Source organism: Ammospiza caudacuta, chromosome 16 (genome assembly GCF_027887145.1).
Source record: "Ammospiza caudacuta isolate bAmmCau1 chromosome 16, bAmmCau1.pri, whole genome shotgun sequence".
NCBI classification, from domain to species: Eukaryota; Metazoa; Chordata; class Aves; order Passeriformes; family Passerellidae; genus Ammospiza; species Ammospiza caudacuta.
The window spans coordinates 4,944,404-4,961,640 of record NC_080608.1 but is presented as its reverse complement, the minus strand read 5'-3'; the positions used below and the strand labels follow the sequence as shown (position 1 = coordinate 4,961,640).

The following is a 17,237-nucleotide window of genomic DNA, read 5'->3' as shown; positions in this document are numbered from 1 at the left end:
TGCCTTCTGTAGTGGACTTCACCGAAGGGACTGCAGGCTTAACCACCACACACAGGAGCCTTGTCCTAGAGAGATTTTTTTTTGTGTTAAAGTGAGTTCCAGTTAAAAGAGCAGGGTCTGTACAGTGTTTCAGGGTGTGCAAGATGACACCAAGAAACTCGACACTCATGATTACTCCAGGTCTTCAGGACAGGCTGCCTTCTGATCATTTGCCCAAAATCCTCTACACTGTGCAAAGAGAGCAGGACAGGGATTATTACCTTCCTTATACTGATTTGAGAAAATGTATCAGTGTCAGCCCAAAACAAGCCTTTAAATTGCAGTGAAATTGAGAGTTATGGACAAAGGCATTGTGCCCCCAGATCTTCATAGCCAAAAAGGGGAATTGGTGCCAGGTTGATCCCTTTCTTTCTGGCTCACCTGGTGACTTGCAGGAGGTGCACACCTGATCAGAAAGGCTGTGCTGGGAGCTGAGCCAGGCTGCTCAGGGCAACATGCAGCCAGAAGGAATAGTCATGCAGCATTCAAGTTGCTGTTAGTTCAGTGTGTGGTCCATCATGGAAAGGTGTTTGATGCTGAGGTGCAAAAAGATGTAAGATAGACTGTCCTGGAGTGCAGTGTGAGGACAATTTGTCTGTGTGGTATTTCAATACAGCTGGCTCAGTAAACTTAGGTCAGAAACCAACAGAAATTCAGCATCAACTTTTTCAGTGAACTCAGTAAAGCACTTGTGCACGTATATCTCATCTGAAATGAAAATGTTGCTTGTTGCAGCAGACCTCTCGCTAGGGTAGAAATGAGCCAGGACAGACTCTCATTTAAAGCATGAAAAGGGTCCCAGATTATTCTCCTTTACAGTTCAACCATCCTGACTGTGACCACAGCGAGCTCCTGCTGTTGCTTCTCTGACAGCCCTGGCTGCTCCTGCTGGAATGTGTCTGAAGTGTTTCCCTGCTGCCTCTGACCACAGAGGCTCCACTGTGACTGCAGGCTCCAGCAGCACCTCTAACTCCATCAGACTCAGATATTCTGCAGCAGCAGCTCTCTTCCTAGTTTTGTTCTTTCTGTCTCTCTGAATCTTTCCTTCTTCCTCAGGGCTCCTCTGCCCCCAGGCTCTCCCTGACCAGCCGGCCCACCCCTTCTCACACTTATCTTTATTAGTCACAACTGTGACCCATTAAGGGCAAGGCTGTTCTTTTCTTCTGGTAATTAGGACTACTGTGAATTACCAGGGTGAGGTCACTTGTAATCCCTTCTGCTACACCTACAGTTGCTGATGGAAATTTTATTTTGTTCAAATTTCTGTTCATTTTTGCATAAGAAAGCATCTGGACTAAACTTATAGTAAGAGAGAACATCAGGAATGAAGCAGAATGAAGTTCTCTTGCTACAAAGGATGGATAATATTAATCTAAGACATAGGAGCAGTAGCAAACCCCAAACTTCAGCATACTGACTTTGAAATTGTTCTATTGTAGAAGAAAAATAGGCCAAAAAATATTATACATATTATATGACATGCAGCCCATTAATCTGTAGTTTTATTTGAAATAATTCTCAGCACTCTAAATTTTAGCCAACTTTTCAGGTTGAAAATCTGAATTTTATTTTTTCTGATCAATTTTTTCACCTATCAAATAAGAAAATTCACAAAAAAATCTGTCCTGAAATATGTTTTTGCAGCAGATCAATGGGACAGCTAAGATTAATAAGGATTGCAGGGCTGAACAATGGAGAAGTTGGATAACTGGACCATTGCACATTTCTTTGTAGGAAATCAATTACTTGGGTTCTTCTTGATCATTGGGGTTAAAGGGATAATAGAAGCCAAGAAGGCATTAGGACCTTTTAATGATTAATAGTAGCTTTTGAGTATATTTTTGGCACTGTAACACCGGGCGTTCATTTCTAATTACTTTGAAGAGAGAAAAGACAGGGAAATACTTTTCTGTCTTTATCAAACTGCATCAGAGAGAAGAGCACAAAAGTGCTCCAAGCTTTTCTTAAAGACTCACTTCATTACTCCCATTTTCTGTTATTTTTCTGGGGTTTTTTTCCATTTCTCTGGCCAGTGACCACACAGCCAGGCTTTGACAGGGCCAGAGGCTCACAGGTTGCCGTGTTCCCAAGGGAGACATGAGCACACAGGAGTGAATATGACTTAGGGAAACATTTATATGCACCTGGGTTTTAATTAACCACTTGTTTCTTTCCATTGCTCTGCATATGTACAACATCTGATTCCTGGCACCCAAAACCTACTGACTACTTTTATTATTCATAGCTTCATTTTATTTGCATAAATGAATATTTGCTGAGAATGTCTCACCCCCTTAATAACACAGTGGAGAGGGATGAGGGTTAATGGTGCTTTCTTGCCAGTACACACAGGGTAAAAGCTGTCACTGGGATTCAGGGAAACAGGGCTCAGCAGGGATAGTGGTGCCAAGGTGCATTTGTAGTAGCTGAAAGCTTATGTCATTCTTGTGTTCAAGATTCTTACTGAAAAGCAAAGGGTCTAAAAAAGTTTGGGGACATTACATTAAAGAAGTGTTATGGTAGAAGAAAGATGCCATATAATAAGCTGTTGTGGGGACTGAATGTTTTGTGTTTTATCTGTGAAAATTGGATGTTACCTAGAGAAACAAAGCAGAGTAATGTCAAACTCAAATATATTCACATTACCCTATTAGTTATCCCAAATATTATCAATATTCTCCAAAGAATAGGAGTTGTATTCTCAGAATGCCCAACACATGTGTGCTTTATTATTATTATTATGTGCTTTAAATAGCAATCAAATTATTTGTTTGGGAAGTGAAGAACTGAACCACTACGAATTATCACAATTTTTTCCCCAGTAACTGAACATATTTGAGTGTAAGTGTGTGATAGTGGATTTTTAGTGCACTTTTACACAACTACATGCATGACCCTGTGTGTTGTTTTTTTTTTTTTCCTTCCGTTTTCCAGCTGCCTGCCCCGTTCTGTGCAGTGGCAATGGTCAGTACTCCAAAGGCACCTGCTTGTGCTACAGTGGCTGGAAAGGTCCAGAGTGTGACGTGCCCATCAGCCAGTGCATTGACCCCTCCTGTGGAGGTCATGGCTCCTGCATCGAGGGCAACTGTGTCTGCTCTGTGGGCTATAAAGGAGAAAACTGTGAGGAAGGTAGGATATTCATTTTCTCTGTTGTTAGTTTGTTTTCTGGGTTTGGGAGTTATTTAATGGCTGGGGGAAAAGGAAAGAATGCAATAAAAATCTAAATATAAAACTGCTGTAGCAGTTAAAAGAGGGTAAAAATGTAGTCTACCACAATTTTTCTGATCTATCAGAGTTCAGACTTTCTATATACATTGCTTTGCAGTATTAAGAGTGTCTGCCACAAGTAAACCTGAATAATTCCTTTGTTGAAGAGCAAAGAAAAATCTTTTCTTATGGATTATATTTACTGAACAATTTAGATGTGAAACGCAGAGGAAAAAGGAGCCGTGGTAGACAAAATTGTATAGCTTCAACTTCACACAAAGCACATATCAATCACTATTAAGACAGAAACTGATGAAAAATATTTGAAAGACTTGGATATCCTTGCTACTTACAGACTTAATGAGGGGCAAATTGCTCCTGTTGGCTGCAATCATATGGGATTAAGGAAAGGTAGATGGCACATATGAACAATAACTGTCCTTTAAATGCAGAAAAGCTTTTCAGATTCAAAGTGTCCAATTCCTTGAGTATATAGAATGAAGAAATTTTTTAAAATAAGCCATGCAAAATGTGGTCATAGATTAAGCTCAATAATGGCTGTTTTCTGTTAGAATGCACAATGTAAATTGGACTGCTTTTCTTTTTAAAATATATTACTGTGCTCCAGGGTTTATTAATCCTCCAAACAGAGAACCAGCTTGAGTACTGAAGTGATAGGGCTGGGATGTCATTCTGATAGGGCTGAGGAGTCTCTCTGGACTATTCTCAATGGATTGCAGAGCTGTATTGATACTGTGTGTGTCAATTTTCATCTTACCCTATAGTGAACAGCTGTCTCTCCCATCAGAAGAGAAAGAGAAAAAAACTGTAGATAAACAAACTACTAAGGGTTTTATTGTCATCACCTTTAGGACAAGATCTGGCATTAGTCTGAGTGAACTTGTAGTTAAAGGAAAAAAAAACCAAACAAACCAAGGATCCTCATTGGTAGGACTGCAATTGTTTGTTCAGTTCATTCCTGTCACCTTCTTCCACTAAATCCTCTCAACACTGGTTGTTAGAGCTTTTCTCCACGATTCAGTTGAAGCCGAGTTTTTGTGTTGTTTTTAATGGGCTATGTTTTAAACTATATCCAGAAAATGCTGTAATATCTTTTTTTCCCCTTAGAATTTATAGTTCTCAGTTCACCCTGAGTGTGTGATACTAGGAGATTTTCAAAAATTATCTGAAATGCCTTGCTTTAACTATCATTCTCATGAAAATCAAAATGGAAAAGACTGTCTTTAACATGCTCTGCAGCACCCAATCTATTCCCCAGGACTGTAGAACCTCCCTTTCTGGTACTAACTGCAATTGTTTGCTTGGTCTCATTAAGTTTTATGCATTTCATTGTATTTTCTGTTGTTGTATAAATGCTTGAGTTATTAGAGAGATTATGGCAGGTAGCCTAAAATGATCTTTGTTTCATTTAATTCAGGAAATTTTACCTTGCAAGCCGTTCCTCCCTCACTTTGTAATTTCCAGGTACTTGCATGGAATTCTCTCTCTGCTTTCAGTTCTCTAGAATGGCTGTGGTCTGTCTGGGCCATGGATCCCCATGGATCTATCTGCCTTGGGTCCCCAAACTCCTCTAAGAGAAATAGGCTCCTGTAGTGCTAATTCCATCTTATCCTCAGGTGAATGTTTGGAATGGTGAAGCAAAGACATCAGCAGCTCCAGAGAAGTTTCTAGAAAAAGCCAGTGCAGGCCTTTGGGCAAAGGTATTGGGTTAACTCCAGCCAAAATTGGGAGCACAACAAATCTGTCAGTCAACAGAGATTTTTGGGAGGTGAATGGCTATGTGAGATGACAGGATTTACATTTAATCAACACTGTGCTTGGAAGGATACGTTTCTTCCTAAAAAGATAAATGAATTACAAAGGCAGGAGCTATTGATTGCAAACTTGGAAGATGCCAATAACATGACAAGAAAGGTTAAAGCACCCTTTTGCATATATGATTGGGCAATAAATAAGTCAATGAATTAATTTGTAAATAAATAAAAATCAACCACCATGTTTCTACTCTAGCATTCCATTTCTTTTGTACATATTTCTCACATTAATTCAAGTGCTATGGGAGAAAGGGTACACTATGAAGTGATGTCTCTCTAATTAATCATCTAGTCTTAGTTAAAGTTTTTGCATTATTAGAACTTTTACACTTTTAATGGTAGAATGATAGAAATAATATGACTGTATTTCTATATAATATATGAAATCTCCTCTATTGATTTGAACTTCCAAAAGGAATGGCAAAGGTTGATTCATTTGCCATTTTCCAACTAGGATATTGAATTAGAATAAGTGGGTCAGCAATTTTTTTTTCTTCCCAATAGCTTTTTATTTCTGATATTCATCATGGTTATATTGTTCAAACAATTTACCTGAAATGAAAGTGACACCAAAATCAATATTTTTGATGCACAATTTTTGCAGCATAAACACTGCTTTTCTATTAACAAATTTGCACAGAAGATGAAGTGGGGTATTTGTCAGGCTTCATTCAGTCTACTTTGGGGGGGACACAAGTGAAATTGCCAAATTAGGTTAAGTTAAAGGTGGTTTTCTTGTCACTTTCCTGTTCGAGTCATTTTTCAATGACATTTAACTTCATAAGTGTAATTCATGGCTCTTTGGGGACTTCATGGTACATATTGTTTGAAAAACTCCTTGACCTCCTTTTTGTCCTTAAGGATATAAATTGCTTTCAGTACCTTTTTTTGTCAAATCTACAGAGGGCCCAATACTAAATGAGCTCTAATGATCTGAGCTGCCAGGGGGCTGTGAGTTCCAAGCCTAACATACTTGCTAAGGTGCATTCTCCTTTGTTTAAACACCAAAGAGGGTCTGTGGATAAATCCTGATTAAATACCATTGTAAACCCTGCTACACCTCAGGGCCAGAACCTCTGCAACACAAGTCAGTGCAGTTCTGTTGCAGGTAATCACATTATGCTAATTTCAGCAGCGAGGATCTGGCCTGAGATGATAACTCTGAGTATGTATTAAAATAGAACAAGATTGGAGCTCAGAGTAAAAACTCTCCTCAGTTTAAACTTTGAAAGCTGCTACTTACCCAGATGATAGAACAAAACAGCTGTAAAGCACATTTGTCTGGAACAAAGGACAAAGGTGTTTAGTGTGTTATCCTGTAAAGCAAGGGAAATTGGGGGCTTGGGGCATTGATAGGCTCATTCTGTAGAAATAAATCAAAGCTGCATGAGCACTGTAATTCAGGATAGAGGGAAGACAGTTAATTTATGTAGCAGAAGGTGGTGTTTTTCATATGCTCCACATTCCTTTCATTAGTGCTTTCATTTGAGAAGGAAGATGATACATTCCTGACAAGGAGAGTACATTATGAGTTATCATTATCTCCTAAAGTTAGCTGTCCTATAACGAGGTTATACATGTACTACCCTTCTACATTTTCTGTTAAAATATATATTCTAAAAAAACTCAGAACAGACCAAATGTGGGAGGAAAGTAACCTTCATCTTTAAAGAAGATTGACCTAACTTTTTGTATACTTTACTTCTTTATTCAATCAGACTGTTTTATCACAGCTCTGTGTCCTTTGAGTTCAACAGCAGTTGTACAAAAGATGCATTGTAAACTTCAGACAGGTTATAATTGGCTAAGCACAAAGAAGGAGTAACAATACAGGACAAGTACTCTGTGTAATTTAAAACAGCTTATGAATTTATCAACTTCGAGGTGAACCACAAACCAATCTTGGTTTACCTATAAATATGAAATTGCATTATATTTTCATGTCAAATTAACTTGGCTTTAAATCTGAAAGAAAAAAAGGAAAAGCAAACCCAAAATGATAGCCAGTGTCATCATTAAAATGAAAATCTTTTAAGAAATTTTACAGTCATTTCTTCCTGTACTACTGTATTCTGAGTTCTATACTATTGTATTCTGATAACTCATTTTATTGCATCTCTAAATGCATCTGTCTCAATCCTCTGCCTGTATCTAGTCTATATACTTGCTTTAAATGTTCTACAACTAAATAAAATAGTTTGACAGGGCTTTATGTTCATAGAAAAGTTGAGATTTGAAAGATCAAGTATTGTTCACATCAGGTGGAGTGAAAATGTCTTTGCCTTAATTTAGAAGGATCAGTTTGGAAAAGATGAGAGATAAATCACTTTCATTATAAACTCAGATCTTCCTGGAGCAGTGAGAGAGAATGCAAATCATTTCTGGTCCTGCTGTTGTGAGCTAATATATACCAGTCATGAGATGAATTCAAGTTATTTAAGACATGAATTTGACCTTGACCTTCAATTCCACAGCAAAAGGTACTCGGTAAAGCCTCCATGTGGGTATTGGCAGTAAAGCACAGTATTGTTATAGAGATTCATTATATAAGATAAAAATTTGGTACAGATTCATTATATAAGATAAAAATTTGGAAACTCATAATGTTACTGATAAAGTTGTTTGAAAGACAGCTTGTAACATTCCTTTATAGGACTGAAATAGCAACTGAAATTCCACTGCATCATTTTCCATCATAATTATGTTCACTTTGTTGTTTCTGGGTTGAAATCCGTATGTTTCTGGTTTAACTTCTTTAAGAGAAACAATCTCCTGGTTTAGAATATGTGTTGAAGTAACCAGGGTTCTCAGTTTCACAGCTCAGATACTAATGGACCATGGATCAGACATTCAGAAGTGCCTGAATGATTAAGAGTCTAAATGAAGCTGAAAGCCACTGACATTCTGACTTCTGTGTACTTGAAGTGGCTGTCCTAATGTTCAAACAGTGCTCTAACATTTAATAGTAATAATAGCAGTTTTTATAAAGATACTCCAAATAAAAAGTCCTTTAAAACTGCAAATTATTAACTTATTTTGTACTTGAAATACAGTACATGAGTCATCAGAGCTTCAATGGTTTCAGAAGAAATGTCTCCAGGTTTATGTGTGGAACTCTGACTATATATATATTTAAGTACTATTTTTAAGTCTTCATGCTTCTCCACCACAGCGTTCCTGCAGTAAACTGTCATTGCACAGTCAAACCCTGCTTGATTTATTTTATGTAAAATGTAAATTACTTCACTTTCCCCTTCTCAGACCAGGTATTAATATGACTTGGACAGCTCCCTCAGTTTGCTCTATTTATCACCCTGTCCAGACTTTCCAGAGCACATTTTCCACACTCTCCCTGGTGTGAAGTGACCCTTCTGCACCCGTTTTTTGTTTCCCCCTGCAGTGGACTGCTTGGACCCGACGTGCTCCAGCCACGGGGTGTGTGTGAACGGGGAGTGCCTGTGCAGCCCGGGCTGGGGCGGCGCGAGCTGCGAGCTGCCGCGCGCGCAGTGCCCCGAGCAGTGCAGCGGCCACGGCTCCTACCTGCCCGACACGGGGCTCTGCACCTGCGACCCCAACTGGATGGGCCCCGACTGCTCCGTCGGTAAGAGCTCGCTCTGGCACCAGCAGTGGCACAGGAACAGGAGGGAGGCAGTGCTGCAGAAAGAGCAAAGAGGGCTTTATTGGAGAAAACCGCGCGGTTTTTATAGAGTGATGCGCCACATTCTATTTGATTGGCTAGTTAACAAAAAAACCTTCCTCATACACCCTCCTTGAGAAGAACAAAAAGATGAAGTAGAAAAACACCACTTGCAGCTTGTTTATACTTAAAAGGTTATCACGTGCTTAGAACTCCCTAAAAATTCTCACAAGCCGCTGTGAGAAACACTTGCCATTTTTGCCTCTCTGTCCCATGGCCGTTTCTCTCCCTCTGTCCCTTGGCCCTTTCTCTCCCTCTCTCCCATAGTCATTTCTCTCCCTCTGTCCCATGGCCCTTTCTCTCTCTCTGTCCCATGGCCCTTTCTCTCTCTCTGTCCCATGGCCGTTTGTCTCTCTCTGTCCCATGGCCCTTTCTCTGTCCCATGGCCGTTCCTCTCTCTGTCCCTTGGCCCTTTCTCTCCCTCTGTCCCTTGGCCCTTTCTCTCTCTCTGTCACATGGCCATTCCTCTCTCTGTCCCTTCGCCCTTTCTCTCTCTCTCTGTCCCTTGGCCATTTCTCTCTCTCTGTCCCTTGGCCATTTCTCTCTCTCTGTCCCTTGGCCATTTCTCTCTCTCTGTCCCTTGGCCATTTCTCGCCCTCTTCCATGGCTGTTCCTCTCTCTGTCCCATGGCTGTTCCTCTCTCTGTCCCATGGCCGTTCCTCTCCCTCTGTCCCTTGGCCCTTTCTCTCCCTCTGTCCCATGGCATCCACAGTAAGAAAAAGGTTTTTTCCCTCATTTTGCAATCATGTTGCTGTTTTGTTCAAAGGTTAATTTCTATGGCGAGTTTGAAATGCAGTAATAATCGAGAAAGTTGTCTTTGTTGCATGATTGGGCTTGTTTCATTTTGTTGGGAAGAACTGTGGATGTACTTCTATATATGTTTTCGTGACATTCTTAATTTGGTTAGGCGTTTGTATTTTGTTCTAACACTGGTTCTCTTTTAGACTGAAAAAGTTATATAAGTGTACTTCTGTTTCCCAACTGTAAATGAAAATGTCCCAATGTTTCCATTTATGGGGAAAGAAATATGGGGAATTTTGCTTTTACATTTTCAGTTGAACCTTGAGATGCTGCTGTAGGTCAAAACCAAGTGTCTCAAAACACTGGAGACAAATGGAGACAAATATTTACATTTTTCACAGTTATTCAGTTATTTCCTAAGGTTAATCAGCTGGAATACCCTACCAGTGACATGAATATCAAGATGTGTTTTCTGCTTTATGGATAAGCAGTCAGAAAAATTCAAGAATGAGAGTTTTGCTGCCACTTTCTTTGGTGATGTGTGGGGCAAAAGACCCTTCTGCTTATCTGAAACTTCAGCTGGCAGAGAGCTGTAGAATTTTTGCAGTGAGACACCAGATAACTGACCATGTTAGAAATAGGAATACAAGATCTCTCCTTGGAAAGTGACTTTTACCCATCATTTTAAATGACCCTGAATTGCTGCCATTCTCTGCCAAATGAGTTTCAGGTGAGTTTCAGTCTCAATTCTTAGCAAATCAATATCTGTCAAAATCACCCAAGGTCCAGGTTTGAGGAGAGCAGAGCCACCTGCTCACCTCCTGTGCTGTTGGGGACAGCACCTCTGACATGTTTGTGTCTGTGTGGAGGATGCAGCCCTGCAGCTCTGTCCAGTGCACATTAGCAGGTTTTTTGAAACTGATGCCTTGGAGTGGCTGCCTAGAACAGAGACTAGACAAGATTAAGAGAATGAAGTGGGTATTTAATAATATTAAAGACCTTCTATAGATGCACCTTGGGCAATCAAAATACTCCGAGAGAGCCTCCACCCAAGGTAAATGATGGTCACAAGTTTTTCAGACAATTTAAATTTAGGTCCATTTACATATCAAGGGTTACAGCTTCAGGTAATGAAGTCATATTCCCCCATTTGCTTCCCCCCAATTCACTTTTGTTTATACTTTTCATGGCCTGAGGCAGTAGAGTGTCCTTGAGTTACAGGCCTAGAGGGATTGTTTCATCTGACCAAAATGTGTAGACAGCAGCTAACACTTTACATGGAGTTTAGAGTTATGTACCAATGCAGTACAGGATTTGAAAAATATAAAGGCATTTATATGAAAAAAATATAAAGGTATTTTGATTAAAACAATTTAAAATATAAATCTCAGAATCTCTGCTGATCAGAGTGACTCTGAGGTACGTAAAAGCCTCTTTTTCCCAGCCTGGCAGTCAGAGAAGGAGTCAGGATTCTTCTGTTCTTGTTCTCAAGTTGTTTATTATTTCTTATCTATTACATTATTTCTCCAACTCACTGAGGTCTGTCTGTCAGGCTGGGTTGTGGCACACTCACCACTCTCAGGGCAGTGTTCTCTTTTTATACTAAAAACTTCATGTACATTATTTACCATAATTTGCCAATGCCTATCACCTATGTTAGACAGTGAGTTTCTACCTTAAACCAATCCAAAAGTGGCAACATCACCCAGAAGATGGAGGTTAGGAAGAAGGACAGGGTATGCCCAAATTCCTCCATCATGGGACTCAGACCCCACATTCTAAAAACCCCAAAATTCTACTTTTCACCCTGTGATCAACTAACTATCATTCTACTTAAATTTTTGTGGCTTGAATGTCCTCATATAAGGTTGGTAATTTTTTCCATGGGTCAAGATCAAAGTCACATGCATCTTGCGCTTTGTACCAAGGTCTCTGAGCCCCTGGTAGGGGCTCGAGCCATCCAGGACACTCAGAGGAATTTCCTGGGTTATGACATATAAAGGCATTTATATTAAAAAATATAAAGGTGTTTATATTAAAAAACAAAAAAAATATGAATATATAAAGGCATTTGAAAAACCTTAAGATATCAAAGCGACCTTTAATTTAGTCTGCTTTTAAACAAAAATTAGATGCCGGCTTTCATCAGAAGGTGAGCAGGCCGGCTTTTGTTGAGTGTGGTTTTTTGCAGAGGCGCTGCTGGGGTGCTCCCTGGCCCTGGGGCCGGCCGTGACTGCTGTTCTCTCTCGCAGAAGTGTGCTCGGTGGACTGTGGCACGCACGGCGTGTGCATCGGCGGGGCCTGTCGCTGCGAGGAGGGCTGGACGGGAGCGGGCTGTGACCAGCGTGTGTGCCACCCCCGCTGCACCGAGCACGGGACTTGTAAAGATGGGAAGTGTGAATGCAGAGAGGGCTGGAATGGGGAGCACTGCACCATTGGTAGGCAAACGACAGGCACCGAAACAGGCACATATTGCTTTCTTTTCATAAATCGTAGAGACATAGTTACTGTCGTGGACCGTAATGGGCTGTTCCCTTAAGGACCCAGGTGCTCTCAGCTATCAAGCCTGACTCAAAATGTATTGGGGGAAGTGCAGGTGGACTCTTGGAATCATTTCAAATCAATAACAATTATTTTTATAGATTTTTTACTTTTTATAGAGAAAAAAAAGCATACAAAACCAACACAACAACAAATTCCACATTAGTAAGTAAAGATGGAAAAAATGGTACCATATGTGATATCAACAAATACAACACTTGGTACTATGGATGATATCTCAGTATCATCTGAACTGGAATGATTTTCAAACCTAACTAAGCATTCCTTTGTGTGAATGGCCCCTTTTTCAGTTTCCCCGTCTGACCCATCCGTGCTCTCCTGCTGTTGTACATCACATGTGAAACACAGCCCACAGCAGCACCCAGGGCAGGGGTCAGCGCTGGGGAATGTCTGTTCCTGCTGGTACAGGAGCAGCTCCCTGGCACTCTCCCCTGCTGTGCTGGGACAGTGGCCCTGCTGTCTGCATGGAGACTGCCAGCCCACGAGCCCCTTCCCTGAGAGCCTGCAGCTCACTGCAGCATCAGCAGCACAATCTCAGCTGGGCTCTGCCAGCCTGGGAAGCTCAAAAAGGTCATCCTTACACAAAGCAATGATGTTCTATCCTCTCAATTACCATGCTTGAAAATTTACTTGAAAGAGGAATTAATTGTTCCTTAGTGAAGCTCTTTATTTTGTCTCTACAAGCAGTCAGGCACTCTATTTGGATTGTTTTGAAAATTTACTCAAAGGAGAAAACTTATTTTCTGTGAGCTATAATCAAAAATGGGAAATTCTCAGGGATCACATCCCTTCTGAGAAGTTTGAGCAGATTTATCTGAACAAGAGTATCCCATCTACTGAGACTGTGAGGTTGAGACAAGTGTGCTTTTCTCCAGAGAATTTTTGGAGAACTGAAGTATGCCTTAGAAGAAATCTGATGAGTCCAAATCCAGAGTCATGTTGTTTTCATTATCTTTAGGTGATGAATTTAAGAAAGAAAAGAGTAGGTCACTTGAGATTTTTGTGGCAGTCAGGGACCCTAATGGGACAGTCCTATTACAAGTGAATTGTTATTTCTTTACTTAAACGTATGGTGAGATTCTTGCATCCCTCAAGATGTTTTTCTTTTTCATTCCCCTCTGATTTATCTTTGGATATACAAACCATTTCCAACACAGGAGTTGGAAAATAAAAGTATACTCCTATTGGAGAGATTAAAAAAAAAAAAAAGAAAAATTGATACATTTTTTCAGGGCATATCCTTTGATGTTGTGGTGCTGCATGCTTCCTTCACACTGTGCTAATATGATTTAAATCAAAGCTTTTATGACTGAACACTTTGTGACCAGCACAGATGCAGAGTGTTTATTTCATAATTGCTTTCAGACTTCCATCATATCAACATACCTCTGCTAGATTAATCCAGGCATTTTGTTTTCAAAGTTCTTCCCAGATCTTTACAAAATGCCTAGTATATAATTTTTTCATTAAATTCTGTAATAATTGCTTATTTCAGAAGTTGATGCTTCGCACAAAATTTGTTTTGCTTTATAATCTCTTAGTAATGTGCCGATGTTTAGAAGTAATTAGTGTATGTAAAGTCTTCATTACTGTGCAGACAAAAAGATGCCTTTTACCAAGATCTCAAAGTAGGCTGAAAACTGCAAGCTGAACTAGTGAACTCTGAAGTGAGATTTTAAACCTAATTTTCAGAGCTTTGAACTAGATATCTCCCTTATTACTAATGTGTATAATCAATTCTTTCCAGAGGAAGGGTGATATTTCTAAAGTGATTAAAATATGCGTAAGCTTTTTTTTGTTTGGTGTGTATTACACAGATTTCCTTGAAACTTAATGTGGTCCTGCCTGTGGCAAAGATGAGACTTAGTGCAAAAAATTCAGGTACGCCCTTCTAGTTATCATGGATGAAGTTTGTGCAGTCAGAAGTTGTCTGTTGCATGCACACAGAGATTCTTGTGACAGGCCTGTAGCAGTAAGGATTTTCACGTGGTTATGTCCTGAGGACATTTACAAAAGCATAAAGGCTGATGCCAGGGATGGAATTGAGTTCAGAGGGACAGCTCAGTGTGACCCCACTGGTTCGTGTTACAGGGAGCTGAAGCACAGAGTTCGGAGGAAAAGGATGGTAAAAGGGATTTTTGTCAGTATTGGTATGAAATTTCTTGAAGTTACACTGGAAAATTTGTACTTAGAGTGAATTGATGCTTTGGTACAATGATGAGTTGCTCAAGATGTTTTAAACGTTGGTGTGAAGAACTAAAGTGCACTTAAATTTTACAGCAACTCACTGTCAGAGTACTGCCTTCATGTTCCAGCTGAAAGTTTGACACAGCACTTCATGTCAGAATTACTGACGAGTGTCTGCCTAGGAAGATGCCACCAATTAGTCCTTCTGGAAGGTACCTGAAAACTGCACAGGCTGTTTGTCCTAAGGCAGGAAATGCAAATCCTGTAGGAGAGGTTATTTACCCTGAATTTCCATTTTTGCTACACCTCGTCTGAAATGAAGTCAGAATAAAAACTTGCTTTGATTTCAGTGACTTTAGTCCAAGTCCACAAATTGATTTGTGAGGAAGAAAAGGAGATTTCTATATAAAAAAACATTTGTTTTCTTTCTGTTTCTTTACCAGTTTCTTTGTGCTATATTTACATGGCAGTGGAAAAGAAAACATCATAGCAAACTGTGGGTATCCAAGCTAATTCAGATATTTAATCCTATTTAATATCAAAATGAGGCTTTAATAGATGCTTGACAGAATGCACACTCCTTGTCATTTCATTGTTGAGTATCTAAACTCAAAAGTTTCAATAGAAATGCATTTTTTTTTTCTCTGTTTTACCTGGTTTAAGGAAAGCACTCAGAAAATCCTCCCAGAACAGCAGTGTGAGCTCAGTGTTAGCACAGTGTCTGTGCAAAGCAGCTTTTGCCTGTGTGCAATAGAATTATGTGTAAGAATCAATGCAAATAAAAATGCATGCATGTTCCAAGTTACTCAGATTTTGATAAATCTATATCCAAATAATATAAAAGTGAAAGGAGTCTGGTCTTGCTCAGCTGCTTTTCGAAGCAGAGCAGAACTTCAGTTCACTTTGCTACTTCAGGTAAGAAAAGAAATTGCTTACTGGAGTGGTGATAAAGAAAATTAATCTTTTCCCAGTGCAAAAATAGACCTGTCAGGATATGTTTATTAAGTGATTACTATTCATTGATTGCAATTATGGAGGAAGTTATAACTAAATAATAGAGGGTAATCTAGATGAAAAAAAATATTGGAAAACTAATAACAAAGTGAAAGAAAGGTATAGAAGTTGTTAATCTTGAACCCATTTCATGACAGAAATTTAAGATGGCGGATTCAGCCTTTCCTTAAATCATCTGAATGTTTTTTAAACCATACTGTTATAAAACAGATCTGTTACTTTCACTGAAAATATTATCTGGATGTTTAAAACTGTTGTTTTTAAATGCTTGCAGAGGATGTTCTGCATATAAACTGTCAAGATAGCATTCCAAGGACAGAGTGATATATATGGAGATCTTATGAAACAGTCAGAAATACCATTTTAAAAGTGTAATTCCATCTGTAATTCATATCCCTGAGCGTGGTCTCTTATTAAGTTATTGGTAAAAATCTCACTGGGAGACCATTGAAAGCAGGATTTAATCCTAAATATTTGCAAGTAAAATTTAAATGTCTGCAAATGGATCTTTTAAGGTGAGCTCTGACCAGAAGGTGATGTGTGAAGTTTTCTTTGGGGCTGCCTGTCATATTCCCAAGCCTTGCTCTTGTCTGTTCATGTCCTCCATTAGAGGTAGGTTAGGCACTCTTTTTCAGACAGAAAGTGGGGAAAAATTATACTCAGGGCTATTTGGTAACCTGATTACTCTGCTGCAGATTTTGATCCAGACAGTTGTTATCTCTTATGTTCTTTTTTAAAATTATTTTTATGCAAATGAGCTATACCCCTGGTACAGACATTGTAGCTGAGCCTCCACCTGCCTGCCTGACAAAACACAAGCAGGTGATGAGTCCATCTCTTCAGGCTCTGCTTGGGCTCATTTAGCTTACAAAAGACCCTTAAGATCATCAAGTCCAGCCACAAACCTCACACTCTTCTGGCCTTGGTAGTGCTTTCTGAAATCCAACTCCAGAGCTGGGCATCAGCAACTTTGCCCCACTGGGTCCTTGGCCCTAAAACTGTCAAAACTGGAGAACAAGTTCCTTAGTGAAGAAGGGGTTTGTAAATCTGTATTAGCTCTGTATCTTATCTTCTATGTATTCAAGGCTTTGAGTAAAGGAGAAAGATTTTTTAAAAAGCTAGGATTCTGTCACCTACATGGTGTAAAATAACCTAATGTTTTCAGATGCAAAAACTGTACAGAAAAAAAGAAAGGACTTTGTGTCTAGGATGACTGAGAAGTTTAAGTTGTAGTACAAGGTATTTGTATTAGGAAAAAACATGTCATCAATGAATGAAAAAACTGTAGGAGGTTGTCCAAGCAAATTGTGAATTCCTCATCAATGGAGGTTTTAAGAACCATTTAGACAAACTAGTCAGGAATAACAGAGGTAATTCATCCTGCCCTGGGGCAGCAGCTTCACCAGAAATCATTGAACTCTATGAGCTCTCTTCCAGTCTCCTTTTAAATGAGCATAGGAGGAAGCATTCCTTCTAAGGAGTTTATTTTTAATGGCCTACCTTAAGAGCTGTACTGTCATTCCCTTTAAGAATCCAATGCCACTGTTGGAAGTAGAATTGATAATTTATCCAGGCAGGGAGACTGATCTATGTGTTCTGTATTTGCAGAACAATGGGTTGTCAATGTGGATATTGAGCCACTCTGAAACATCCACACAAACTCACACCCAGTAGGGAAATACTTTAAATACTCTCCCTTTAAAGGTGAACACTGTGTGGACCATATTTCACCTTTGGTTCTAATAAAAAATTGTTTACTAAAAACCTTTCCCCCCAGAGTGCTTTGGGATGACCTTTCCAGCTTTGACACACGTTTATATTTTCCATCAGCTGGATGGAATACCACAAGTAAAGTGTAAAGGTTTAGTTCTTTACCTCATCATGGACTCAATAATCAATGGAAACATTAATGATGTGGCATTGTGTTATCTTTGGATATAGCAAGATATTTCTGT

At 39.5% G+C, this 17,237-nt stretch overlaps 1 protein-coding gene across 7 annotated transcripts in view; it reads left to right on the top strand.

Moving 5' to 3' along the window:
- The window catches only part of TENM2 (teneurin transmembrane protein 2), a 480,673-nt gene that overhangs the window by 392,395 nt on the left and 71,041 nt on the right, over positions 1-17,237 (top strand). For 6 of the 7 annotated variants that reach the window (XM_058815456.1, XM_058815455.1, XM_058815450.1 and 3 more), the window contains 3 exons: positions 2,974-3,168; positions 8,482-8,682; positions 11,772-11,957. In XM_058815456.1, coding sequence (XP_058671439.1) covers positions 2,974-3,168; positions 8,482-8,682; positions 11,772-11,957 — 582 coding nt within the window. Of the gene's footprint in view, positions 1-2,973; positions 3,169-8,481; positions 8,683-11,771; positions 11,985-17,237 lie in introns of all 7 variants that reach the window. The other variant, XM_058815449.1, reaches the window with a different exon arrangement.